Genomic DNA, 24,667 nt, shown 5'->3' with positions numbered 1-24,667 from the left:
TATATTCCAACGCAAGCTTCACGCGACAAGCACCACAATATGCATGATGCATAATTGTAGGCTTCCAAATGAATGGTAACCAAAATGCTGTCCTTACATTGTAATCAAGTTTCTGTTATTACTTGGATTTTACACCCTGTCCCATATAAATAATTTGTCATTGCCATCTTTGGTGTCCATCATGAGCACTTTTTAGCGGCGTATGAAGAAAAATAATTGCCCGTAAATGCAGACGCTGCCGTTTTCTTCAATGCCCGAAATTATGATGGAACTCAAAAAGGTCCGGTGCCGCGTCCCCGCCAAAGTGCACACAGATCTAGTCTAGTTCTATCATCTCGACATTGTCATTGACAAATTGCCTGACCTGCTGCGGCCAGAACGTTGGATAGCAGCCTTTGCCTCTAAGTACCACCATTTCCAGCCTTTCCAGTTGCCTGCCACAATTATCGAGCAAGCTCTCTATCCAATGTGATTTTGCAAAGAGTTCTTCGCCCGCTTCATCTTCGTCGTCTTGGGAACTGGAATCCGCGCTACAGACAATTATATTGGGCTCAATTGCTCTGTTGAAGGCATTGTTGAATGATGAGCAGTCAATATACAAGATCTTCAGCTCTCTCGTCCGTAAAAGGGCCTTTTTAGTGAACTCTGCGCCTCTGAGATCGAATCTGTCTTCGTTACGGAGCTGAAGGCGAATCTTCTGGACGCAAGCCCAGTCAAGACGGCCTTTTACTGCGAGTTGGAGCCGGAAATTCCAAGGCGAGTAGAAGGTCATGGCCACCTCCCGCAGCCGCCTCACACATCGCATTTCCGACAATATTTTCTGGCAGCTAGCTTCAAGCGGTATGCTATCGCCTTTGAAAGGTTGTTCTTCGTTGAGAAACAGGTGTTCGGGCTGGTTCGTTTCGACTCCATCTGTGATGGCATCGACAGCAAGGTACTGCTGGTATATAAGGTCACGGATCTCCCTCGGGAGGCGAGTAAAAAAGAGAGAGCCGGCTTGGTCCAGGCATTCGGACTGAAAATTCGAGTGTTGTGATAACATGTCCGGGGTCAGGTATGTCAAGTTTAAGATGATGCGAGTAGTATGACCAGCAGTATAATTTGGTTTTGATGAAGAGGAGGGGTAGTCTTATGACGCTCTGATTATACTGTAATACTCGGAGTTGGATTAAGGGGGTAGTCTGCCTTGTCTGCTCCACAACTCACCTAGCGCCTCTAATCCTCTAATCATGGGTGCCTGGCCCTCACAACTCTCTTGCTATATTTACAGGGGTATCCCGGCAAGCAGGGGACAGAAAACCCGAGACTGAGAAGATTACGAACACACGCGCCTTTAATAATACGCTTATAAACCCTAACTCTTAAGCATCTACTTTGGAGTACTATATCTATATTTCTCTAGTAACTGCTATTATATCTATGTGTCTCTCCAGCTCTTGGCATACGATATAGGCTTGGAGATTTCTCAGTTGTGGAAAGCTTAGACGTGGCATATACAGGGCATCAGCAGCCCATTTTCAACTGGAATGTGGTTAATTTTACTATATATTAAGGTTATCATAGTCTGATCAGTCTCATCCAAAACGGGTACTGGGCGTTCTCAGCTACAAATGCCACTCAGGCCGACGTGGAAGATAAATAGCTATGCAGGCATGCGATGTCCTCCCAATTTTCCATCATCGCATTTGCATAATACTGACTCTAAGTCTTAATCTCTTTGTGCTATTCTACTACCAATCATAACCAACATCGTGGAGTTCAACCTCGGCAACTGGTGCGGCACTCCAGTACAACCAACTATGGCGCCTTCTGCCCAATCTACCAGGGACGGCAAGCCCGCCAGCGGGAATCGCCAGGAATTCTTCAAAATGCTGAAGAAAAATGCCACCGCAAGAGACTTGAAGACTATCCCGGCGGATCCTGACATGAAAAACATCCCCCCAGACATCGACTCAATGCTACAACTTAATAGTAGTGCTCAACTTGCCGTGCCGCAACTTAAGCACACTTGCATAACGGAAAAAAAGTTCCCCTTCAAGCCTAGCCAAAAATCTGACCCCCTTGCTCTTTGGATCGGATTATTTGGTGACATTCCACGCTGGAAAAAGGGCCAGGTAGTCCAATTTGCGGCCAAAGCAGGAGGTTATCCAACTCCAAAACATGCCATATTCGCCGCGTACAAGCTCAACATGGCGGCCAGGGAATGGAACAGTCTCGATATAGGAGTTACTTTCAAGTGGGTCACCGATATAGACGACGCATGTTTTGTACTCGCCTATGGTGGCAACCAAGGAGGCACCTTGGCCAGTGCTTTCTTCCCTAACAAGAAAAACCTCAGCACGCTTTTCGTCTATCAGCTGGCCTTTGATGAAAGATTTAGCCCATACCAACACAATTACTATCTTCATGAGCTAGGCCATGTCTTGGGATTGCGCCATGAATTCGCTTTCAAAGAGGGCGGTGCTGTGCAATTTGGACCAGCTAACGATGACTCTGTCATGAACTACAACGATGAACACCCACCTAACATTCAGGAGTCGGACATCGTAAGCGCTAAAGCGTTTTATAACCTCGAAAGTCCATATAAAAAGTTAAATATCATCGACTGGTATCCTGATAACTAGGGGGGAGGGGAAGAAAAGCAACAGGAAAATGATTCACTTGGCGATATGCAAAGGTATCTGATATAAAATTGGTCTCAGTGATGCTTCAACACAACTCAAAAAATGCTGGTACTTTGCTATTGAACTCCAGTCGGCGTTCTAAGATTCTATTTGCTCCTCGGTATTGGTTTTTGCCTCCTCGGGGTTTTCCCAATATCATGATGCAAATGCAGAGGAGCCTCTGTTATTAATGAGCCATTATTCTGTACCTAATTACTCTTAATAAACAAAATAATTCAATATCGACGGCTTTTCTCAAAGTGATCATGAAATCGAGATTATAAATGAACAACTTTACATGTAATAACTATTACGAGTTTGAACCGGGAAGCGTCGACTGTTTGTATTTACCAGTATCAGCTTCTTTCGGTTTATGTTCTCCGCATAGTGCGCATGAAAAATATCCGACGCTTTTTATTCTATGTATGTTATGTACAAGGTGACTTCTAATCGATTTGTCCCTGAGAATCTCGTAGATTGGATACATATAAAAAGAAATGCCCCCCTCTTCGTTATTAAAGTAGATAGCTGAGCTGCGTAGCAAAGGATATCTCACACCCAATTTATGTATTTTACAATAAGGAAATTTCCTGAGGTGATACACAGACCTGATAGGATTATCGGGCATGAGAATCCAAGCTATTATGTAGGGAAGATCAAAAAAAATTTTACAGCGGGAGATTTGTCCAAATGCGAGACGTGTGAGGTCTGCACAACTTAGATGGCATCGACGGGGTGCCTTGGGATGTGCCTACGGTATAGAAATGTGTCTCAGATATAGCTGAGCATGTCCAGCTCTTGGCATACGATATAGGCTTGGAGATTTCTCAGTTGTGGAAAGCTTAGATGTGACATTTACAGGGCATCAACAGCCCATTTTCAACTGGAATGTGGTTAATTTTACTATATATTAAGGTTATCATAGTCTTGTTGTAACTCAGAAGCCTAGTGTGGGCGACCGTACAAGGTTCAAATGTTCAATCCTTGTAGCCCATGCTGTGAGTCATGTGGCGGTCGACGCAGCAGACAGTGAATCTTCGCTACTTCATTGGATACAGCACTTACGGAGGCGTAAAGGATATTTTAGAACTCATATGCCAAAGCCTTGCACATGCGGTGAGATCAATCCGAATACAGGTGCTGGTCTCTCGATGTGCTGAAGTGGCTCTCTACGCTTGTGATCGATTCGTGACGGCGATCTCGCCACATTATAAGAAAAGAGAGAGGCACTAGTTAGCTGATATTTGAATGTCATGAAGTAAATGTCGGTGCGTCAATCTACCTGTACTCGGAAGAGTGGCCGAAATGAGACGCCAAGGTGCACATCGTCAGCTAGGAAAAGTTGTGTTCTCACACAGAAACAAACATTACTGTATAATTATCCGTCATAGTGGGAATCAGGAGGGCTGTGGAATGAAATCCTGCAATAATAACACAATGATGTTACCTTGCTCTCCTTGGTAGATTTGCCTGGATCGGTTGGAAGAGAATCAGTTAGCATCGCGCAGTATGAACATTATCGGTCCATTGTCCATGGGGATTTTTAGGGCATTCAGTACGATCACGGAACGCAAGCCATCTACAACATGAACTGGTAAAACATGTTCGCAGACCAACATTCACAGTTGAAACACACCAATACGACGTTGAAACCGAACTTGCGTGTACTTACAAATTTTCCTGTGCGTGCGTATCATGCATGGCACGCGCCCATACGAGGCTCGAACAGCCAGCAGGTCGGTGCGGGACAAGCAATCACAACGCTATGCGCCTTCCATTGACTGTACCGTGTTGTTTTCGTGGCATCTCCGAGCTCAAAGTCACGCGTCCTTGCTTCTTTCTCTAAAAGTGATCATATCCAGCTGGAGACCACTTCCGCTCTCTGCGTGACTAGAATAAAAGACTAGCCCTCGGTTATACACATCACAGCCATGCAATCATTGCATTCTTCTCTCGGCAAACCATTCTGGGGCGAGGTCACGTCTTATCTAAAGTATGTCTTGGAACTTTCTTATCATGCTTTGGGATTGTTATAGCTCACAGCAATTTAAATAGCTTTTGCGAAGAGGTAGTCTTCTCCATACCCTCTCTTGCCCAGGTGGCTGAACTCGATAATGAACCATTGTGAAAACCTAGGATTATGTCATTACACGATATGTCGCTGAGTTCATCAACACTCTCAGCAGCTTAGCTTTCGGTCCGTAGCATTGCATACGCAGCCCATGCTGTCTTGGATCTCCACGTTCACTAATCTGGTCATGCTGTACTGGCAGTCGTCTATGGAGTATATGGCCTGTCCAATGCCGGCCATAATGGGCTGACTCGCGCTCGTCTACTTTCTTACGGTGGATTGATTGGCGTAGGCATTTGCTCTGCCAGCTATCATATGACTCTGAAATATCACACCCAAATGTGTACGCGGTACCACCTCTACCCATTTTGACTCAATGTCACCTCTCCCCCAGCGGATGAATTGTCCATGCATCTATTGACGACACCAATGGTGTATCGCCTCTTGACATTCAAGAGTAACCCGCAGCGTACTAAGCTTATAGCCGTCCTTCTTACCATCATCTTCATAGTGGTTATGGTCACACATATGGTCATGGACGAATTCCTCCTTCATGCAACAACCTTTGGTCTTGCCGTTTATTTGATCGCAACTCGAACGCTGAAGCTCATTTCTCAACAAGTGCCAGATGAGCGCATTAGGAAGAACCTCCGAAACGTCGCACTGTTTGGCTGCTGTACGTTACCCTAATCTCGTGAGTCGGGAACTTGAACTTACGATTTGCACAGTCAATTTCGCCTTTGGGTACTTTGTGTGGCTGTTGGATGATTGGCTATGCTCACTGTTAACTTCGATGAAGCATTCAGCTGGCCTTCCCCTGGCTTTCTTCCTCGAGCTACATGGATGGTATGCTTACTTTGGAGTTGCATTATTGCCCCGCAGTGCTGTCATGTCTAACAAAGCTCTAACAGGTGGCACATCTTTACTTGTATCGGAGGCTATGTTGGCGTGGCTCTCGTCGACGCAATAACATCAGGCGAAGTCCTTGAGGATCCGATTCAGCACCATGCCTGGCCCGTCCCATCCGTAGCGAGATTATTGGTAGATGCAAGCGCGAAGTGGGAATAAATTTGCTCTGTAGAACCTAAATTCATCACAAGATTTGTGAGAAAAAGCATGATAGACGGGTATTTAAATGGGTCTTGAGGCCCAAGTTTGCTTTCAGGTTCAGAAACGAGGACATCGTCGACAACAGTTAACGAGCCTCTCATGAACTACTGACTATCCGTGAGCAACGAGCACTCTATTATTACTCTAGCCCCAAACCGCAAGAATTTTCAATTAAACTCTCTCTTTGAGAATAACTACAGTCACAACATCCCAATAATATCCCTTTATAATTCGGCAAGGACATAATATGTTACATTATTACAATCGTACACGTGAATAACCGCGGCGGTATTCCTCCAAAAACTACGCTTTCTTTGGTAGATGATTAATATTTCTACCGTTTTGGTTGTTTCAATAATAATGTATCAATAATCCACAATATTCGTCAAGACCTGTCACCCGATTGCCAACCATGATTACGAAGTGAGCGAGTTCAATGCAAATTAATTAGCATAAAACCCATTTCAAGCAACTCATTCAACCCCTAAATAAACCTTACTTTTGCAGATCTGTCGGGGCACGATAAAATATTTTATAGGAGCTACATACGTTTTATCCTGGCCAAATCTTTCGTTGTAATAGGACAGTAAACTAAAAGCCATAGTCACCACGCCTCTTACATCCTCTGCCCTAAAAACATCGTAATTTGCGCTTCACATACGAAGTCTACTTAACACCCCCATACATTTGCTGTGTAATAGCAGTAGTCGCCAGACTTACTCTGAGTTACCCCGAATGATCCCGAGAATGACGCATAGGAATAATTGACTGTAACGCCATCGAAGGTTGCCTTATAATCGCCGATACAGTTCAAAGTAAAGGTTTTGCAATCAGGCACAGGCCCAACCTTATTGACAAGCGAGCAAACTTGAGTTCCATTATCGGTCAAAGCTGCGTTCGCCACATAGTTGTTCCAGCAAGTTCCAAGGACTTAGTATAGATTAGTTAGAGGACACTACGAAGTTTTCGAACCTGGAAGGACTTACCTGTGTTAGGGCATATGTAATTTATGGAAAACTGAACACAAGATAAGGTTGGTGTAGCAAGAGCCAGAATAACGATGGACTGCTGAAGGGTTTGAGGGAGATGCATTGTGGAGAAAATATCAGGGATTTCGTATTAAGGGAGAAGATATGAAGCCAGGGCAGTGATGGAGGTTCTTGAGCTTAACATTGCTATATAGCAAGCAGTCAAGTCATTGCAAAGGAGATTATCTGCCCATTTAAATAGAGATAAAGCATCAAGTACTAGTTGAATAGTACCTGTATTCAACTGAGTTACAAGCTACCTACAAGTGCCAGAAAAGTAACGCCATCCGCCTGAAGTATCATCTACAGAGTACTTCTACCTGTACTTACTTTGCCGGGAATAGCGTTACCAGGAATAGCCGGCCCTCCGCAACCTCAACGTATTGACCCATATTTGCAAAAAATGATAATGTGACCTTGTACTGCAAGACTTGTAGATTCTGCCATGGTTGCAGCCAGAAGCGAAGTTGAGTGATCCATATAATTACAGCTTCTAGTTAGCTTGCTTACAGATCAGGAAGTACGAAGTATCTATACTTCTAATCTAGTGGAGCAACAGCGTACATGTAGTATCTAAAAACTCCATCGGTCTGTGATGATAGGGTCTACGGATGATTTACATCAAGCTATTATCTACTCGACCGCGGCAGTGGATGCCGTTTCGCCGAATCATCCTTATCACACCAGCTTTCTGATGAACTTTGGCGGTCTACTTGGCGAGCGGTTTAGGCGAACAGGATCTGTGAATTACCTAGATCAAGCCGTGACCGCTGTAACAGCTGCAGTAGATGCGACGCCAGATGACCATCATATTCGCGCTCCCCGCCTACATAACCTTAGCACGTGGCTTTACAGGCGTTTTGAGGCAACAGGATCAAGAGGTGATTTGGATCAAGCAATTTCTCTCTCAAGAGCGGCGGTAGATGCCACACCGCATGATGATCCGGGTTACGCCATGAGCTTGAATAATCTTGGAGGGTTCCTGACTCGGTGGTCTTTGCAGACAGCCCCAACATATGATGACGACGATGATAATGTACATCAAGCAATTCACGCCTTATCCGCTGCGTTAGATCTCATGTCGATTGATGATCCGGTTCGCGCTTCAAACTTATATAACCTGGGGAACGCGCTAGGCCTTCAGTTTGACCAAACAGGATCGCCAGATGATCTCAATCATCAGCTATCGACTTACATAAAAGGTTGGGACTGCCACCCTGCCCCTGCTTCAGTACGCATCAAGTCAGCCATGGCCGCAGCCCGCATCCTCTCGTCGCAACAGGCGTGGGAACAATCCAACCGGCTGCTACGAGACGCCGTCCTCCTTTTCCCCTCTATAAGCCCGCGGTATCTCGACCGTACTGATGCGCAGACGTTACTGGCTGAATTTGCTGGTCTGGGGCCGTTGGCGGCTGCCACGGCTCTTAACGCGGGAAAGACACCAGAAGAGGCGTTGCAGTTGCTTGAGCACGGCCGCGGCGTCATCGCCGGGTTGCTAATGGACATGCGTTCAGACATTTCTCACCTCCAGCTGAAGCATCCTACGCTGGCGAAACAGTTTCAGCTGCTTCGAGATGAGCTAGATGCCCCGGCCAACCTAGCCAGAACTCTGGCCACAGAGAAAGCTTCACCCAAGGAGCAGCAGGTACAGAGACGCCGTAAAGCTGAGAGGGAATTCAGCTCGGTCATTGAAGCTGTTCGAGCTCAGCCAGAGTTTGCCAATTTTCTCCAGCCGCCAGCCACCGAGGACCTAACGGCAGAGGCAAGTCGCGGGCCCATCATCGCCATCAACATAAGCTCCCTCCGGTGTGACGCACTCGTCGTTCAGCGCGACGCTGTTTAGGTGATAACGTTGCCAGAGATGACATAGGGGAAACTTCAACAACACACTGTCCATCTGCAAACTGGTCCATCATCTTCGCTGGAGTGGGCCTGGCATGCCATCTGCCACCCTATTCTCGAGAAGCTCGGCTTTCAGGAGTCAGTTGTGGATGATGGTCACTGGCCACAGGTCTGGTGGATTCCCACGGGGCTCCTCAGCCAGTTTCCCCTCCACGCGGCCAGCATATACACACGTAAAGGCAAAGAGACGGTCTTAGATCGAGTGATATCGTCATACGCACCGTCGATCAAGGCGTTGCAACACATCCGTCGATATCAAATATCATCTTCATCACTGCATGGCTCCGTCCTCATGGTGTCTATGCAGGATACTCCAGGGTTAGCATCTGGGTCTCTTCCGTTTGCGAAGCGCGAGGTGGACATGCTCAATGACCTCTGCCCGCAGCTTCAGCTGACGCCCGTCCGGCCGCTGCGACAAAAAGAACATGTTCTCGCGCGCCTGCCTATGTGCAAGCTGTTCCACTTCGCCGGCCACGGGAGCGCCAACCTGAAGGATCCCTCGCGGAGCTGCCTGCTCTTGGAGGACTGGGAAACGAATCCATTGACTATGGCAGACGTCCGTGATAGCCGGTTGCACGAGGATCCTCCCTTCCTAGCCTACCTCTCAGCCTGCTCGACCGGCGTGAACAAAGTCATTCCGCTGGCTGATGAGGGCGTTCATTTGGTAAGTGCCTTTCAGTTGGCAGGGTTTCGCCATGTGATTAGCACGCTCTGGGAGGTGTCCGATCGCCACTGCGTTGACATAGCGAGAATTCTATACAAGACATTGTAGGGGGAAGGTATGACCGATGTAGCCGTGAGCCGAGGCCTTCATCGCGCCATCAGGACGCTGAGAGACGGGAGGGGTAAAGATGATGCGGAAGAGAGAGATGCCAAGCTGCTGGGTTTTAAGCCGCTTGCGCCTGCCATGGATTATCTTTGGGTGCCTTATGTCCATTTTGGCGTCTAGGTTGAATCGGTTTGCCTTTGTCATTACTACTAGAGCTGCCTTGGTTGTTGGAGCAGCCAGGCCATGGTGGTGGCTTCGTGGGTTGTTTGTGGCAGTCGAAGCTTCTGGCGATGGCCTCAGCAAGGAGGGAATCAGGGGGCTATAAAAGCGGTGGGGGAACTCACTACATGTCAGATATGGATGTTATGAGTAAGATGCTGTAGGAACAATTAGATAGAGTCTGGTAGGGCGGAAAGACGAGGAGAGGAAAGGAACGGAATGCTGGCAACGCAAATGCAATAGTAGATCTACTACTATAGTATGGGGGAGGAGAAGGCACCATGATGTAATGGACTCTTGTTGGAAGCCTTTTTTTTTTAAATTTTTAGAACTTTTATTTATTTACTTTGTCATTTTAATCAGTGAGAAAGTAAGTGATATTATTCTGAAGGATCTTGGATAAAATATATAAACTACTAAGGCACACTGCTATAGAGGCTGCAGCAAAAGGCTGCGGTAAAAACCAATGTTAAATTTGTATAAGTTACTATAAAATAAAAGCTAGCTGCCAGTAAAAGCTCAAGTTGGCTGTAAAGGCTAATAAAAAGTTCGCGGTGAAGGTTGCTTTTTACAGAATGAAAAATTAATCACCCATGACCTGTGTTATGCACAGCTTTACCCTATGAGAAGATAAACTCACTTGTGCTATGCACAAGTCATGTTACCAGGATGGAGGCTCACGTTATTATAACAGTCGCTGTTATACGTTACTGCATACTGTCAGTTTGAGTGCTTTATGCTATTCAGCTTTAGGTTCCTTACAAAGCAGTAATAGATGCTTTTGCATGCCTGACCAAATGAGTCGACATACATAACTGGACTGTTGTCCTTCATGCAGCTAAAATTCTGGCCGCCATTACCAGCACTTCTGCAATGGGATTCAAGTAAGTAAAAAGTCTCCCCAAGTCCAATAACGAGTCACTTACCCGACGGTCGAGAAATCTGGCTGGTTTCGAGCATCGGTTCTGATACTCCAGTTGACACGGACACCGGTAGTGAAGGTGCAATCGCCAGATCGCTCCCAGGTTGTCAGGGTTCCGCCGCTGCTTACAACGCAGTAGTTGCTTGGGGCAGGGTTGAAGTGGCAGTTAGAGTCGTCATTGCAGAACTACGAATATCAGAGTCAGAGTCCGTCGTTTGATACAGGCGATGTGGCTAGTGATGAAGGAATATACGCACAACAATGACCGAATCAGAGGCCGGATTACCATTTGCGCCCTCTCCACAGTTCACAAAGTGAAGGGAGTCACGGGCGAAAGCGCCCATAGCGAAAATAGCTAGGGTAACAATGCTGTTGAAATACATGTTTATAGGTATAGAAGCGAGCAAGAGAAAGATGAGTAGTAGATGCTAGGTTCGGTAGAGAGATGAGATAAGGTTTGTTGAACCGTGATGGTATTCAATTGAAGAATAAGGCGAAGAAGTACACCTATTTATACTATTCGGCTTTCTTTGCCTCATGCTAGCATCCTAGGTGAGTCCAGTTGAAACCCTTGTTGAAGTTATCAACCCCTGTTAAAGTTACCAACCCCTCAGTCACTGCTGACAAGAAGTTTACAAAAGAACCCCTAAGACCACAAAAGGAACCTATACACATACCGTTTACGGGCAACAAAAATAACTATTACTACATAAAATGCCAAAATATCTGAATGTGCACGCAGACCTACATAATAAGCATTTCTCCTATTTGAGGAAGGTTGGGAAGAAATGCAGGGACATCTCTAAAATCAAGATCATTATCCTGACTACAGAAGAATGCTCTCCTAGGGAGATCTTTGCATCTTTGTCTCAGGAGGGCTGGTATGTGCCTCGAATTAAGCTTTGGTTAAACTACTGGTTTAACAGCAAGAGCATAATTTTCTGCCCAATGAGAGTCGAACTATACCTACTAGGCACAGATGAGCTATTGGTCAGCAGTGGAAATAGCGAGTGCATTAAGGTTGTCTTAGAATTGAATCTCTAAGGCAGGGGGGCCCTGCTATTAGATTTACAGAGACAGTCTGACCATTTTAAAATGACAGGTAGGGTGGTAGTGACTGAAGAGTCTGCTGAGAGAAGGCCAAGGATGCTTAGAAGTAGGAGTATTGTGAAGCCTGTCTTGATTAGCTGGCTACTCAGTTTCTGTGGGCTGATTCTTAATAAACGCTTTCGGCAGGGAAGTCTTCTCTCTCATTTACTTCCTGTCCGGGTCTGGTTTTATTTGATTCGTAGACACCGCATACAACCTGTAAACTCCCACCGGTGCCTCGTCAAACCTTCAAGTTGCTCATTTATTCCTTCTATCAAAGCTTCCCTATCCTCTAAGGCCATTTCCGGCTTCCAGTAATAACAAGGACTTTCTCATCGTACAAAAACAACCATCAGGGCATAAATTCAGACAATCCTTTCCGTTACTCTTGGATAGAGCTTCAGACCAACCTCTTGTCAGTCTGACGCTAAATATAGTAGCAGCGGTGGCGGTAGATCTAATCCAGCCGCCGGACTTTATTATTCATCTCAGTCGTCACAGCCATCCTAGTTAAAGATCTTCAACATCGGAATTAGTCACTGAGACCCACTGTGTATAATTTAAAACTACCCCTGTCTGTCAAGTAATCAGCCAGTAGGGAATGTGTAGATATAGTATCGTTCAAATACCTAATATGGCTTTGTTGCTAGGGGTTAATGCAGTGTCATCCAGTCACCGCCACGCCGCGCATGCCACGTAGGAATATCCATCTTATTACCGTTCCAGGAAGTTGTGATGGATCCTCCTCAATGTCCAGCAGAGCCTCATACCATGCCAGGACATGTCTTTCATACCATGCCTTTGACGTATAAGCTGAACCGCTCAATTTGGATTACCTAGGATATTACTCATCTATATGTATCACAGTGAAGCACAGAGGTCACGCTGTGGAGAGTCATCAGAAAGTCCGAAAATGGAGAGAAGAATCCACATGCGAATGATTAGCGGAAAGTCCCGCGTTCAAGGCATATAAGAGTTCTGAAGCTGATTGGTGTCTCTGCCTACTCGAACTAGAACCTACCCTGAATACATGTAATTTCGGAAAACCGAAGAAGGCGGCGTGTTTTGATGGATAAATCGTTACATATACTGCACGTATACGTGTGAGTGTAATGAGGTTTGCAGCACGGTTGTATATTTTCCATTTGTTCCACAGGTACTAAACCAATCAATTACACAAGACAAGAAAAAAAAGAAAGGTTGGCAATGAGGTCAAAGGGGATTATTCAGCCTGCTTGTGAGTATTACTTGTGCGAATCTTTCGCATATAGGCAATGAGTAAACTTCATCTAGCATATACGATCATAGGTAGAGGAAAATTCGGGGTCCCGTCAAGAGCTTCTTTGGTGTTACATGTGTTCTGTTTTTAGCAAGGCATTGTGTGCGAAATGAAATCATCAGTCAGCAAAACGGATTGCGTTCCTCACCTACTCTTGTGATAGGTTCTTTCTTTCTGTGCAAATGCCTCTTTGGGCATTTAGGCACCTGCAAATCGGAAGCTTACCTGCTTGTGGATTTTCCGCTACTTCTAGTTCTTACAGAAGGCGCTAAATTTTACCGCTTCGTCGTTAAGCGTTGCCGATGGCCCGATATCTTGTCACTCATAGTGTTTCTTGATACAGTCAGATCATAGCGGGAAGTTCCATTGCTTGTACGTTTAAGCGGACTTGCGGTAAAATGAATACACTGGTATGGGAATGGCACCGCTGTTTTCTATCTACCCCTAGGGGGCCTCATAAGCGAGGTGTGCTGCTCCATTGATTTAAAGAGTAGGCAAGAGCGCACAATCGTGGTCAATTACCACTGCTCTTCATACTTATATATAACTGCGATCCAAGTGTCAAAGCATCTTGACCCTCACATCTTGATTATCATTATAGCCTCTATCTTTAACTGCAAGTCTTCCAAGGCTCTGATTACCTGAGCCATCGAAAATGGGCGCCAATGGTTCAAAGCCAGTCGATCGTAGCCAGAGAGTCAAGGTCATTGGCGCCGGCTATCCTCGAACGGGCACAACCACACTCGTCCTTGCTTGTGAGAAGCTGCTCAACGGCCAAGGTCTCCATGGAGGATCTCATGGGCTAGCTCGTGAAGACGAGTATAACAGGAAATGTTACGAGCTCTACAAGTATCGACACGATAAACCCCGCGTGCTACAACTGTTGAGAGAGCTTACAGAAGGTTTTGTTGTTACAAGCGACATTCCCTTTTTCAGTTTCGTGCCTGAATTATGCGAGCTGTATCCCGATGCGCAGGTGATTTATGTAAAGAGAGATCCAAAAACCTGGTGGAAGAGTATGGGGGCCGTCGCGAGTAATGCACAGACCAAATTTTTATCCATGCTATTCTGGCCGGTTCCCGGCTGGAGATGGAGCATAGGCGTAATCGACGGCATGGCTGCGATGTATGACTGAGTTCTAGGTATTCACAGATATAGGTATTGAGAGTACTAACATATTATAGGGAACGAGAGTCCTACAATCCAACCTCTGGCCAGATCCCAAATCCCGGTAACACTGCAACATTGGCTTTCTTTCAAACACAAGAAATGTATACTGACAACGACTTAGAATCAATGGAACGCCATATGCAATCAGTAATTGACAGTGTCCCCAAGGATCGACTGCATATTGTACGACTGGAGGACGGATGGGCGCCATTATGCAAGATTCTCAACTGCCCTATCCCAAACGAACCGTTCCCCAAAGCTAATGATGCCGAAAACGCTGAACAAATATTTCTGAACATGGTAAAACGCTCTCTCACCATCTGGCTGTACTACATCTCGGCAGGGACTTGCTTGGCAGGCAGCGGTTGGTGGCTCTGGAAGAATTTTGGTCACCGAGTATGAACCACTTAATTGCTGGTCGTGAAGGAGGATGACTTGATGAGTTTGAATAGTTAATTTACCTTCATGGTAAAGGGACGCGCTACCCGGATGATGAGAGTGAATAGGTCCTTTAATCGTTTCTTTATTGATAATCCTTTGTGTTTTATCATAATATTAGATACGTTACAAATATAATGTGTATTTAACTCATCTGGTCGTTAATTCAGTACCTCTATAATCTTGCGCTTGCTACCCGCATCACGCAAATCAACAAAGATGTACTTAATTTATAAATATAAGTTAGGTGAGTTTCTTGTCCTAATGAATTAAAAGGGACAACAGAGTATAAAGTAAAATGATGCGGCAAAAATGTTTCGTGGGTATTATACTCTAGCCCGATACTTATTACTTACTTATATATAAGGATATCAGAAATTAATCTAGTGGAAAAGAAATCGAGTATTATTTGTGCGAATCTTTTGCATATAGGCAAATTACGTCCAACTTCTATTACATACGACCATAGGTAGAGGAGAATTCGGGGTCCCGTCTGCTCCCCCATAGACAAGCCTCTAACCGGCAGATTAGTAGTTAAGTGGGTGACCATTAGCGAACACCGGCTGTTGTATGTTTTTTGCGGTTTTTTATAGATGCCTTCCATGGCAATTTGAGGCCAAGTACCCCTGAGATTAAGCACATACGACCATATCCATTGGAAAATACGGGGTCCCGTCTGCTCCCCCAGAGTCAAGCCAATGAGAGGCAGATTAGTAGTTGAGTGGGTGACCATCAGCGAACACCGGCTGTTGTATGTTGAATCTTCTTTTTTGCTGTTTTTTGACGTTGTAGGAGACGAGATTTTGAAGCATCGTAGGTTGTGTTTTGGGTGTGTTAGTTAATATGCACACATTACCCTTTTAACCGGTAGCTGCGTAAGATTGGTCCAAATTTTTCATCCAGTTAGATCTACGGAAAATAAACTGCAGGCCAACTCGCCAACCTTTCCACGCATACATCTATGATGCAGCCAAGGACAAAATATGATCGCAATGATGTGGACGAACGCAACCGTTGATCATTGAGAGCAAATCATGTATCGGGGATCAGCACATCTCGATGCGGGGAAAGCGCTGAAGGAGGTGTTGAACAAGGATGCAAGCGCCGAAAATCACTGCTCGATTCGAATTAAGCATGGGACTTTGACTTCATTGAGCTCCTTCGCGACTGTGTTTGCAGGCTTGGCATGGATTTCCTCTAGTGGCTTGCGAATAACCTGATCAATTGACTTTGGGATCAGAGAAAAGTGTTAAATGAGGAGAGAGAGTAAAGAGCAATTCCAATTCGACCTGCATCGACCTCAACACAAAAAGCAATCAAACAATTTTTCGAGGCTCAAGGTTATGTAATCCAGGCTAGCCCAAGTCGTCCACCCGAGCCTGTTCAAAGCTGCCGGCGCCACTTGCTCCATCTCAGCTTTTTGCATCTGCCGTTCAACAGAGCGACCACCTTGCAAAATCAGAGACCACAAGCCATTGCACGGGTCAATTGCTAAAATAAAAAATGAATACAAAATAATATTCCATTCGGTCAACTTACTGCAGTTCTAGACCATCTCTCTGCATACGAAAACCCTCCTTCCATGCTTCGTCCCATTCCTTCTCCTCCTCCCACACCCAAGACACCATCGTGGACCCTGAAAATTGCCTATTCGGGTAACCCAGTCAGCGGCGGCTCCATCAAGCGCCATCTCATCTAGCCTCTCACTCTTACTTTTTCACACAGCCCAATGCATCCTCTCCTGTTCCTCGCCGTGAAAGCTGCTTCTTTATTTAGGCCCAACTCCGAAGATCCGGTTCTAGAACGGAGAAATACAGCTGCTTGCCTAGCCGCGATCCACTGTTTACGGTTCAAGGGTCGTGCAGCTCGTGTTGAGCTTGCAGGAAGCTTGGCTTGATAATCTCTACCATGCTCGCTTGTTATGGGTAGATAGGCTACCGATTGCGGAGCATTGATGTGTGCTACCGACGGGATATTGCTTTCTAAGAGCTGGAAAGGAGTGTGTGTCTGTATTAACACTCTCTCCCTCCCCTTGGTGACTGTGCCGGGCATACCTGCGTGGAGTCAAGTAATGTGACCAAGGACAGACATGGTTCTTTATGAGATTTGGGGGTGTGTGGTGTAACTCGTCTGCAGCGATATCGCGGTGCTTCGACTCGGCTCATTGGCTGGGCTATCTAGGATATCTCAATGGATCACAGACATCGAGGCTTCATCTAGGTAAGGTAGTTAGGTATGATAGGTTTGAACTGCCAGTTCATCCAATTCAGAGAATCTGATCTCGATTCAATAGCGACAATACACTCAGGTCCTGCATATGACCCATAGACGATCGTTGCCATCAATGGAAGCCCAATCATGCCAAGCTTTACCCTATTCCAAGGTCATGGGACTGTCGTATTTGACATCAAAAATAAGAGGATGCTTCCCAGATCGAGTATACTTGCTGCCTATCTACCTCCATCAATCCACACTTTTTCTGATCCTTTCTTCACTTGCAATTATATCTTCAGTAGGCGACTGCCGCCAAAGTAAAGCACCACACACGCACTACGGAGAAAGTACCTGCATCCTTAGAGATAGTAGATGCATCGGCTACCTCGTTCGGTCTGCTCCTCTCCCTCTCTGTGGGGGATCTTAAGTGGCGTCTCCGGGGGCGTCTTCGGGCGGAGGTTAGTGGCTGGCTCCTCCACAATCCAACCCCGGGAAAAGCGCCAGGGCCGCCACCCTTTCAAAAAGTCGGCTAACCGTCGCTGGTAATCCGAAGCTCATGGTGGCACTCGCAAGTCTCAACCTGCCCGCAACAAGACTGCATGCAACTTGCTTCTCCAAAAAAGATGCCTCTGCCGGGTGAATTCCAATCATGTCAGCTTCGCATTTCCAGCCTGGGAACAAATGGAGGGGCCTTTCAATTTGAATTCTGTCCACGGGACTTGCCATGGCCCCCTCCCATTCAACGCCTTCGCTTCCTCTTCTCCTCTCTGCCACCCCCCTTTCCGGAGCCGGAGGTCCTCCCCGGCCCAGCCTCTCAAGCTCCTCCAGAGCTCTCAACCTCTCGATTCATCTTTTCTTGGGTATTGATTGTGTTGTACTCGGGTCCCATCCGTTCCCTTGCTACCACCACTCCCCAAGCCAATTGTGCACTCCCCTCCCCACCTCATCCCCAATCTGCTTTGATGCCCTCGTGATGACCTGCGGCTTGCCACACACAACTCTTCCGTCGTCGTGATGTTGTATGTGCGTATTGATCGTGAGTTCGGCGTAGTGTCACCTCCATTCCCCCTCACGCCACGAAAGCCTTCCCCGCAGCTGGTCCGGCTGCATTGAGCTGTGCCTGTCTCCTCGTAGAGCTTAAAACCCAATTCCCATCCGCGTCCTCTTTCAAGTTTCCCTCATTCCATCTCATCTCAACAAGCTTGTCTGGCTCCTTAGCTTCACATAGCCAAAACCAAGGCCATTGAGTATCTACTCAGCATCCATTGAGCATACAAGCCTTGTTTTCAATTCTTGTCGCTGCCACCCATAAAGTAATGTCTCGCTTCGCTCCCGCTCTCAGGCTGCTCGCCAGACAGCACCTCGCCATCTCAGCCTCTAACCGTAGTAGCGCCTTGTTAGTTACCGCTGCTCGTCGAAAGATGCATTCCTCGCCTGTCCTCCAGTCTCCTCCTCTGGAGCCCACCACTCGGCCTCACTTGCTGGCCGAGTTCAGCATGAAAGACAAGGTCGTTGTTATTAGTGGTGGTGGAAGAGGATTGGGTCTTGTCCAGGCCGAGGCGCTGCTTGAAGCAGGTGCCGTTGGTAAGCTCCATTTGCCTCCCCAATCCACAATGCATTGTGCTAAACAAGATGCCCATCTCAGTACACTGCATTGACAGACTGCCCGATCCAACTTCGGATCCCGATTCTGAGTTCGCCCGCGTTGCCAAGCGTGCCAAGGAGGAGCTCAACTCCAGCCTGAGTTATCACGAGCTCGATATTCGCAACGTGCCGGAGCTGAACAAGATCTTTGAGGGCATTGCAGATGAGAGAGGTCGCCTGGATGGCTGCCTTGTCGCTGCCGGAATCAACTACGAGACCCCGGCTCTCGATTATCCCCCTGATGAAGTCGACCGAATGATGAGCATCAACGTCTCGGGCGCCTTCATGACCGCCCAAGCTGCCGCGCGCCAGATGGTTCGGCTGAAGCAGCCCGGAAGCATCTGCATGATTGCTAGCATGAGCGGCACCATTGCCAACCGTGGCATGTTTGCCCCGTAAGTCCCCTGATCCCCGATTTTCAACCTTGGTGCTCCGGGAATCTGACCAATCTGCCGTACAGAGCATACAACGCCTCCAAGGCCGGTGTTATCCAGCTGGCCCGAAGCTTGGCTGCCGAGTGGGGCCCGTACGGCATTCGTGTCAACACTCTTTCTCCCGGCTACATCCTGACTCAGATGCTGCTGAACCTGTTTGACGACTATCCCGAGCGAAAAGAGCAGTGGCCCAAGGAGAACATGCTTCAGCGATTCAGCGTCCCCAAGGAGTACCGCGGTGCCGCCGTCTTCCTCCTCAGCGACGCCAGCAGCTTCATGACAGGCAGCGACCTTCGCATTGACGGTGGACACGCCGCCTGGTAATCATCCAAATCAATTTCCATCATCATCCGTTGATATCGTCCAAGCATGATTGCAGATAAAATCGGTTGACCATTTGACTATGGCGTAACCTGGCGAGCGTATCGAGAGGGATAGAGGAGCATCTCCTGTAATATCTAGGTTTCTTTTATACATAATTGCTTTGTGCGTGTTTGGAGTTGGGAATAGGTAGAAAATTCAATAACTCAATCGCAACGTCGACTTGGCGCATCTTTAATTTGCAGGAATGTGTATCAAAACACCGGAAGGTCCAAGTTTGCCCAATAATCCGGGACTGAGCCTCAGCCTTTTCTCGACATCTGCAATGGGCCATCCATTGTTCAGTAGTTGGACTGCGTCAACGATGGTCCTCATGTCAGCCTGGCGGCGTCGGCCTTCATCACGGCCCATGTTCTCAAGGTCTTCAGCAGCTATCTGCTCCAGACGGCGCCGTGCTTCAAGCACTGACAGCGTGGTGTTTCGCTTGGCCGGTGGGAATAGCGGTCCTGGGGGTACGTCCAACGACTCCGGTGAGAGATTTGATTTCACCGTTGAAGAGTTTGAGAGCGTGGGATTTGGCTGCACGATGCCCATCTGGTGAAGGCGTCGAGAGAAGTCGGCGGGGGCGAAATCGGGATCTGTGGCGTCGGCGCGAACAGCTGGTAATTTGGTTAGCCGGATGGGTGTAACACTCAAGCATTGATAGCATTGGTCTTGTTACCATCGTCTTTTGATCCATCGCCGCGAGACTCAGGCTGCTGAGGTCTGGCCCTCGTGGTGGTAGCTTGAGGCACAGCTCCGGGAGCTCTGGTGGGATATTTGCGAGCTGCTCCGCGAGCTGCTGCTTTTGACGACGAAGCGCCCATTCTTGTTTTGACGTTTGTCTTGGTATTTTCTGTGCTACTATGAGCAGATATCGGAAGAGAACCAAGTGGTTATATCGAACAATGGAAGAATTATAACGGGATCAATGTCCTGCTTGAAGAAGCTGTAGATGATTTAGAAAAAAAAATCCGAAGTGCGGGATTGGTGGCAGCCATCAGAATTATGTAACCTCAGTCTTTGAGCGAGGCATTTCCATCCAGCGGGGCCCACTAAAGGCTACCGCTAAATTGCACGCTGGCAGCCCCAAGATGCGCTGTGACGTTGTTCCCTCAGGCGTCTCCACGCGTGATCCACCGCCTGTAACATCAAAACGGTGGGCGAGGCTTGTTTCATGCATTGTGCCATTTTGATACTTTGTACAGACGCTGGTGATGTTATTGCTATCCATGGATGTATGTGATGTAGTGGAGACGATGTACAGCCGGAAAACGACCGAATCTCGTCTTATCTGCGGGGAGAGAAAGATGATTGTCGCTGTAGATGTTCTCAAGGTGGCGTGGTTAAATGTGACAGCTCGTGTATGTCCAGCTCTTCACATAGATTACTCGTAAGTTGCCTTAGGAAAGTGACATTCATGTTGGCAATGCAATCCATGAAAGTTGATAATCACAAGATCATAGAAAAATTTTCGGCGTAAAGGATAGCAACAGACAATACACATGTACATTGACTATATCCCCGACTCAATCCATTGTTGCCCGAAACTCAAGATGCCAGAACTAACAGTCGTGGCCAATACTGCTTAAGAAAAGCGTGGAGATGGTAACTGCACCCAGGTACTGGAAGACAGAAAATAAGAAATCAACTAGCTACTTGTATTGATAGCATTACTCATGCTTCTATCCATGGAAATCTAAACTGTCTCTCTAATCTACCTTACTTCTTTGCCTCATCCTCACCCTCTGCCTTGGTCCAGGCCGTGAGACCCTTGGCCAATTCATCAGTCCAGACCATGAGACCCTTGACCAATTCATTCCGTTCCTTCACCAGGACCGCAATAACCCACCAGTCGATCCCACCAAGCTTTCGAATCTCATTATCAGACATGGCCGAAACCTTCTCCAGATCGTCAAACTCAGACTGCTTGCCCCCAGCCCGAGCCTTGGCCGCAGCCCGAGCCTTGGCCGTAGCCAGAGCCTGGGCACAATCCAGGGAACTGCAGCACTTGGGGCGAACAAGATCCAGCAATCCGGCATACTGTCTCACATCAATGGCTTTCGCTATGAAACCACCGCGAGGGTCTATGTGAACTTCATACAGAAAGCCACCAAGCTCGTAGACGCGAACACGATCGTTAGAAACCATGCGAGAAAGCAAACGTCGCTTCCAGGCTTGACTTATGTGTACGTCGGCACCAGTGAGCGTTACGAGCTCGCGGAGCTGGAAAACGTTTAATCGGTGCCAGAATTCCCAGTGTTTGTCGGAGAGAAGAATGAGCAGATCATCTGAAGCGATAGCAGGGGGGGTCCCCTAGATTCCGGTCTGCTGAGTCGGCTGTTCGATTGATTCTCGAATTGGTTGCTCCTGTTGCTGGACTGGCTGCTGGACTGGCTGCTGGACTGGCTGCTGGACTGGCTGCTGGACTGGCTGCTGGACTGGCTGCTGGAGGGCTGATTCTTGAACTAGCCGCTCATGCTGCTGAACCATCCCTTGGTATTGTTGTTTAATTTTCTCTCCGACTTGTTGTCGGCCAGTCTGCTGTTGAACTGGGTCTCGGGCCGTGACCCCAGCGGGCTCTTGAACCGATAGTGGAATTACCGGCTTTTGAAGCGACTTCTGCGCCTGCTGTTGACTTGGCTTTCGAGCTGCCTGTTGAACCGGTTTTCCAACTGCCTTCTGGGCCGTTTGTTGAGCTGGCTGCTGAAGCGGCATCTCGACGGGCGGCTGAGGTACTTGTTGAGTTGAACGTCGGACTGCCCGTGGAGTTGCATGTTGACTGGTCTCAGCTTTCCGTTTGCCTTTCTGCGCACCTGGCTGTTGAGTTTTTTGAGCACTGTTCTGTGAACCATTGGACGACTTTGGAGTAACAGTCTTAGCAGCAGCCTTGGTGCCGTTGGCGAGAGCAGCCTCCATAGCAGCCCTAAGCTCGGGCGTGATGGGAGGAGCCGCGGTTGTCATCATGGGCGTAATGCTGCGAATAAGATCATATCTGTTGAGACTGTTACCCAAGCTAGACGCGGTATTGCTATTGAGCGTCTTCTTGACGATCCGAGTTGGTCCTGTATGTTGAGGACCCAAAACCTGCTTCTTTGTTGTCGCGGCCCGGTTTAAAGCATGTTGGATAACAGCGGCTTTAGGAAGTTGCACCTGTGACTGTTGCGGGATGCCATTTCCAATAGATGTGTTTTGAAGACCCGTGATGGCAGCACCACGTGTTTGCTGAAGGAAGTTCACATTGGTGTTCATGCCATTTTTAGCCGTCGTGTTTTGAAAGCCAGAGAAAGCAGGAAAGTTTTGAACATTCGTGTTCATGCCCATGTTTGTGAAACTCGGAAGCCCGTTCTGAACAGGAAGCCCATTTTGAACAGAAAGCCCAGTTTGAACAGAAAGCCCATTTTGAACAGAAAGCCCGTTTTGAACAGGAAGAAGTGTCTCTGAAGAAGGCATCATGCCTGTATTCATGCTCATGCCACTGCCGATAGGCGAATTGTTAAGCCCATTGGCAACAGGAAGATTGAATTGCTGATTGATGGCCACATTTGTGTTCATCCACTGGTTCGTGGTCCCCTCCATGCTAGGGTTCATGAGCTGATTGACGTTGAACTGCGTCGGGGACGGAGAAACGGTAGACGGCGGAGCGGGAAAGAAGTTGATACCAGACGGCGAACCACTGGCAAAAGCGGTGGAACCATCAGAAAGTCCAGCTTGGATTCCAGCAGGAACGAAGTTTGGATTCATTTGAAGCTGCTGATGTCCCATTGGACCAAGATTTGGATTCATTTCGAATTGCTGCGGGTATCCCATGGCGTTCATACCCCAATTCATCCCATACAGCTGGGCTGGGTTCGTCTGGGTAAAGGTCTGATTCATTCCAGACGATTGCATAAAGTTCATCTGGGCAGAGGTCTGATTCATCCCAGATGACTGCAAGAAGTCTGTGTTGTTGAGAGTCTGGTTCATCCCAAACGGCTGCAAAAGATTCGCCGGGCTCGGACTCTGCATCGGTCCAAAAGATGGCAAAAAGCTCATTGTGTTGTTATTGATTAGATTCTGGTTCTGATAGCCAGGCAGAGCAAAAGGCTGGCCCGGTACAGGCGTCTGCAAAACGCTCGTTGGAGGAGTAGTCTGGTTTGCCCCGTGCAGCTGCAAATGGTTCTCAAGGCCAACCTGATTCATCCCTGGTAAATTACCAAGGTCTCCGAGGTCAAAAGTCGGATTGGCTACGCCCTGTTGCAAATTGGCGGTTGAAGTAGGAGTCTGTCCTGTCGGCTGGATCTGGTATACGGTTAGCAATGTGCATCTTCAACGATCTCGGGGAAAGGGGTCAGAAGCATACCAAGCCCTTTTTATCGGGCGAAGGATCCATTGTCGTTGAGTTGCAAATGTGATTCTCTAGAGCTCAATTGCAACGCAAGATAGAAAAGATGGAAGAATACTGTTATACCGGAATATTGGAATACTGGTATGCTGGTATGCTGTCGATCAAGCTTGGAGATGCTTAAGGAAGAAGATAACAAAGCTTTGGGGAAAAGTAAACAGATTCAGAAGAAGCAGAAGACAAATTGAATAGTAAAACCTTGTGAACGTAGGGATTCATGTTGCCATGACAAAAGTGAGTGGCGGGTGAGTAGATTTTCTGTATTCTGAGTGGGTTTCGTCCGATGTCGAGGTAAAAGTGAACTCTAACTGAGAAACCTCACATCCGATTTTTTCCTCCCATCTACTGGAGAAAAATACACACACCAATAAAAGAATTCATCTAAACAGTATTTTTCCATCTTGGGCTTCGAAATGAATGCTGTATGAGCGTAATTGCTGCGTAGATGTGCAAAATATTTTGTGTCGTAAAAAGGGGGTGGGAGTGGCATTCGCAGGCCAATTCGCAATTGCTCGACGATAATACATTCATCGTACTACTTTCCTGGTGCTCCTGGTACTTGACTCTACAATCTCGTACATTTACCTGGTACTATTGGAGCTGAGTGTACAGCACGGGATGCAGGGCGCAAAATTGACCTTCTACAAACGGCTTCAGTTCAAGGCTGACATTCACTTCACTTTTTGCGGCTTCACTTCACTTTTGCAGCTACCCACATCAAAGGGTGCCACATTACAGGTAAGCCTTGGTACAACCACCAAATTATGGTACTTCATGTGCAGGAAGAGCAAGCAGGTGAACAAGTTATCGTCAATTATTTAGGGAGTGACTCATTATTATCATCAAATATCCATAACCCATTATCATCAAACACATCCAACGTCCCATTCCAAGAATTAATCCAACCCCGTGCAACTTCAGCCAGCATTACAGACTCTTCTCCATATCCTCTCGTCCAATTTTCTGCCCCA

General features: G+C 47.3%; 11 protein-coding genes across 11 annotated transcripts; 6 read left to right on the top strand and 5 right to left on the bottom strand.

Moving 5' to 3' along the window:
• Positions 1–316: 316 nt before the first annotated feature.
• V8C40DRAFT_229250 (uncharacterized protein) lies at positions 317–1,231 on the bottom strand (the record flags this gene model as incomplete). The annotated part of the gene is made up of 2 exons (XM_083212442.1): positions 317–1,128; positions 1,207–1,231. The coding sequence occupies 2 exons, from the start codon at positions 1,229–1,231 to the stop codon at positions 317–319; spliced, it is 837 nt and encodes a 278-aa protein (XP_083078796.1).
• Positions 1,232–1,314: 83 nt separating this feature from the next.
• Positions 1,315–2,891, top strand: V8C40DRAFT_4482 (uncharacterized protein). Its single transcript, XM_083222988.1, has one exon. It carries the CDS (start codon positions 1,800–1,802, stop codon positions 2,622–2,624), a length of 825 nt encoding a protein of 274 aa, XP_083078795.1. The 5' UTR covers positions 1,315–1,799; the 3' UTR covers positions 2,625–2,891.
• A 1,703-nt stretch (positions 2,892–4,594) lies between these two features.
• On the top strand, positions 4,595–5,802 carry V8C40DRAFT_271977 (ceramidase; the record flags this gene model as incomplete). The annotated part of the gene is made up of 6 exons (XM_083220303.1): positions 4,595–4,660; positions 4,800–4,860; positions 4,937–5,077; positions 5,129–5,410; positions 5,463–5,580; positions 5,646–5,802. 6 exons carry the CDS (start codon positions 4,595–4,597, stop codon positions 5,800–5,802), a joined length of 825 nt encoding a protein of 274 aa, XP_083078794.1.
• A 582-nt stretch (positions 5,803–6,384) lies between these two features.
• Positions 6,385–7,103, bottom strand: V8C40DRAFT_229249 (uncharacterized protein). Its single transcript, XM_083212441.1, has 2 exons — positions 6,831–7,103; positions 6,385–6,774 (listed from the first exon to the last, which is right to left on the bottom strand). Exons 1-2 carry the CDS (start codon positions 6,934–6,936, stop codon positions 6,515–6,517), a joined length of 366 nt encoding a protein of 121 aa, XP_083078793.1. The 5' UTR covers positions 6,937–7,103; the 3' UTR covers positions 6,385–6,514.
• Positions 7,104–7,521: 418 nt separating this feature from the next.
• V8C40DRAFT_279088 (uncharacterized protein) lies at positions 7,522–8,715 on the top strand (the record flags this gene model as incomplete). Its single annotated transcript, XM_083221164.1, has 1 exon — positions 7,522–8,715. Exon 1 carries the CDS (start codon positions 7,567–7,569, stop codon positions 8,713–8,715), a length of 1,149 nt encoding a protein of 382 aa, XP_083078792.1. The 5' UTR covers positions 7,522–7,566.
• A 313-nt stretch (positions 8,716–9,028) lies between these two features.
• Positions 9,029–9,723, top strand: V8C40DRAFT_279086 (uncharacterized protein; the record flags this gene model as incomplete). The annotated part of the gene is made up of 2 exons (XM_083221163.1): positions 9,029–9,438; positions 9,547–9,723. Exons 1-2 carry the CDS (start codon positions 9,067–9,069, stop codon positions 9,721–9,723), a joined length of 549 nt encoding a protein of 182 aa, XP_083078791.1. The 5' UTR covers positions 9,029–9,066.
• A 739-nt stretch (positions 9,724–10,462) lies between these two features.
• V8C40DRAFT_279085 (uncharacterized protein) lies at positions 10,463–11,028 on the bottom strand (the record flags this gene model as incomplete). Its single annotated transcript, XM_083221162.1, has 4 exons — positions 10,463–10,472; positions 10,574–10,630; positions 10,689–10,870; positions 10,942–11,028. The coding sequence occupies 4 exons, from the start codon at positions 11,026–11,028 to the stop codon at positions 10,463–10,465; spliced, it is 336 nt and encodes a 111-aa protein (XP_083078790.1).
• A 2,377-nt stretch (positions 11,029–13,405) lies between these two features.
• On the top strand, positions 13,406–14,624 carry V8C40DRAFT_279083 (sulfotransferase family protein; the record flags this gene model as incomplete). The annotated part of the gene is made up of 2 exons (XM_083221161.1): positions 13,406–14,177; positions 14,237–14,624. The coding sequence occupies exons 1-2, from the start codon at positions 13,708–13,710 to the stop codon at positions 14,622–14,624; spliced, it is 858 nt and encodes a 285-aa protein (XP_083078789.1). The 5' UTR covers positions 13,406–13,707.
• A 3,393-nt stretch (positions 14,625–18,017) lies between these two features.
• Positions 18,018–19,501, top strand: V8C40DRAFT_229242 (uncharacterized protein). Its single transcript, XM_083212440.1, has 4 exons — positions 18,018–18,187; positions 18,265–18,458; positions 18,520–18,913; positions 18,979–19,501. Exons 2-4 carry the CDS (start codon positions 18,296–18,298, stop codon positions 19,274–19,276), a joined length of 855 nt encoding a protein of 284 aa, XP_083078788.1. The 5' UTR covers positions 18,018–18,187; positions 18,265–18,295; the 3' UTR covers positions 19,277–19,501.
• A 6-nt stretch (positions 19,502–19,507) lies between these two features.
• On the bottom strand, positions 19,508–20,139 carry V8C40DRAFT_260149 (uncharacterized protein; the record flags this gene model as incomplete). Its single annotated transcript, XM_083219102.1, has 2 exons — positions 19,508–19,932; positions 19,995–20,139. 2 exons carry the CDS (start codon positions 20,137–20,139, stop codon positions 19,508–19,510), a joined length of 570 nt encoding a protein of 189 aa, XP_083078787.1.
• Positions 20,140–20,871: 732 nt separating this feature from the next.
• Positions 20,872–23,684, bottom strand: V8C40DRAFT_279077 (uncharacterized protein; the record flags this gene model as incomplete). The annotated part of the gene is made up of 3 exons (XM_083221160.1): positions 20,872–21,628; positions 21,719–23,593; positions 23,655–23,684. 3 exons carry the CDS (start codon positions 23,682–23,684, stop codon positions 21,035–21,037), a joined length of 2,499 nt encoding a protein of 832 aa, XP_083078786.1. The 3' UTR covers positions 20,872–21,034.
• Positions 23,685–24,667: the final 983 nt, after the last annotated feature.

Source organism: Trichoderma camerunense (assembly GCF_050948025.1).
Source record: "Trichoderma camerunense strain CBS 138272 chromosome Unknown V8C40scaffold_1, whole genome shotgun sequence".
NCBI lineage: Eukaryota > Fungi > Ascomycota > Sordariomycetes > Hypocreales > Hypocreaceae > Trichoderma > Trichoderma camerunense.
This window is presented reverse-complemented; position numbering and strand designations above follow the sequence as displayed.

What these genes read in the sequence shown, in the direction of transcription:
- V8C40DRAFT_4482 (XM_083222988.1), top strand. Translation starts at nt 1,800, where the DNA reads ATGGCGCCTTCTGCCCAATCTACCAGGGACGGCAAGCCCGCCAGCGGG.
- V8C40DRAFT_229249 (XM_083212441.1), bottom strand. Translation starts at nt 6,936, where the DNA reads ATGCATCTCCCTCAAACCCTTCAGCAGTCCATCGTTATTCTGGCTCTT. An exon ending in TTACATATGCCCTAACACAG is followed by an intron (nt 6,775 to 6,830) that starts GTAAGTCCTTCC and finishes ATCTATACTAAG; the next exon opens with TCCTTGGAACTTGCTGGAAC.
- V8C40DRAFT_229242 (XM_083212440.1), top strand. Translation starts at nt 18,296, where the DNA reads ATGCATTCCTCGCCTGTCCTCCAGTCTCCTCCTCTGGAGCCCACCACT. An exon ending in GCTTGAAGCAGGTGCCGTTG is followed by an intron (nt 18,459 to 18,519) that starts GTAAGCTCCATT and finishes TGCCCATCTCAG; the next exon opens with TACACTGCATTGACAGACTG. An exon ending in AACCGTGGCATGTTTGCCCC is followed by an intron (nt 18,914 to 18,978) that starts GTAAGTCCCCTG and finishes TCTGCCGTACAG; the next exon opens with AGCATACAACGCCTCCAAGG.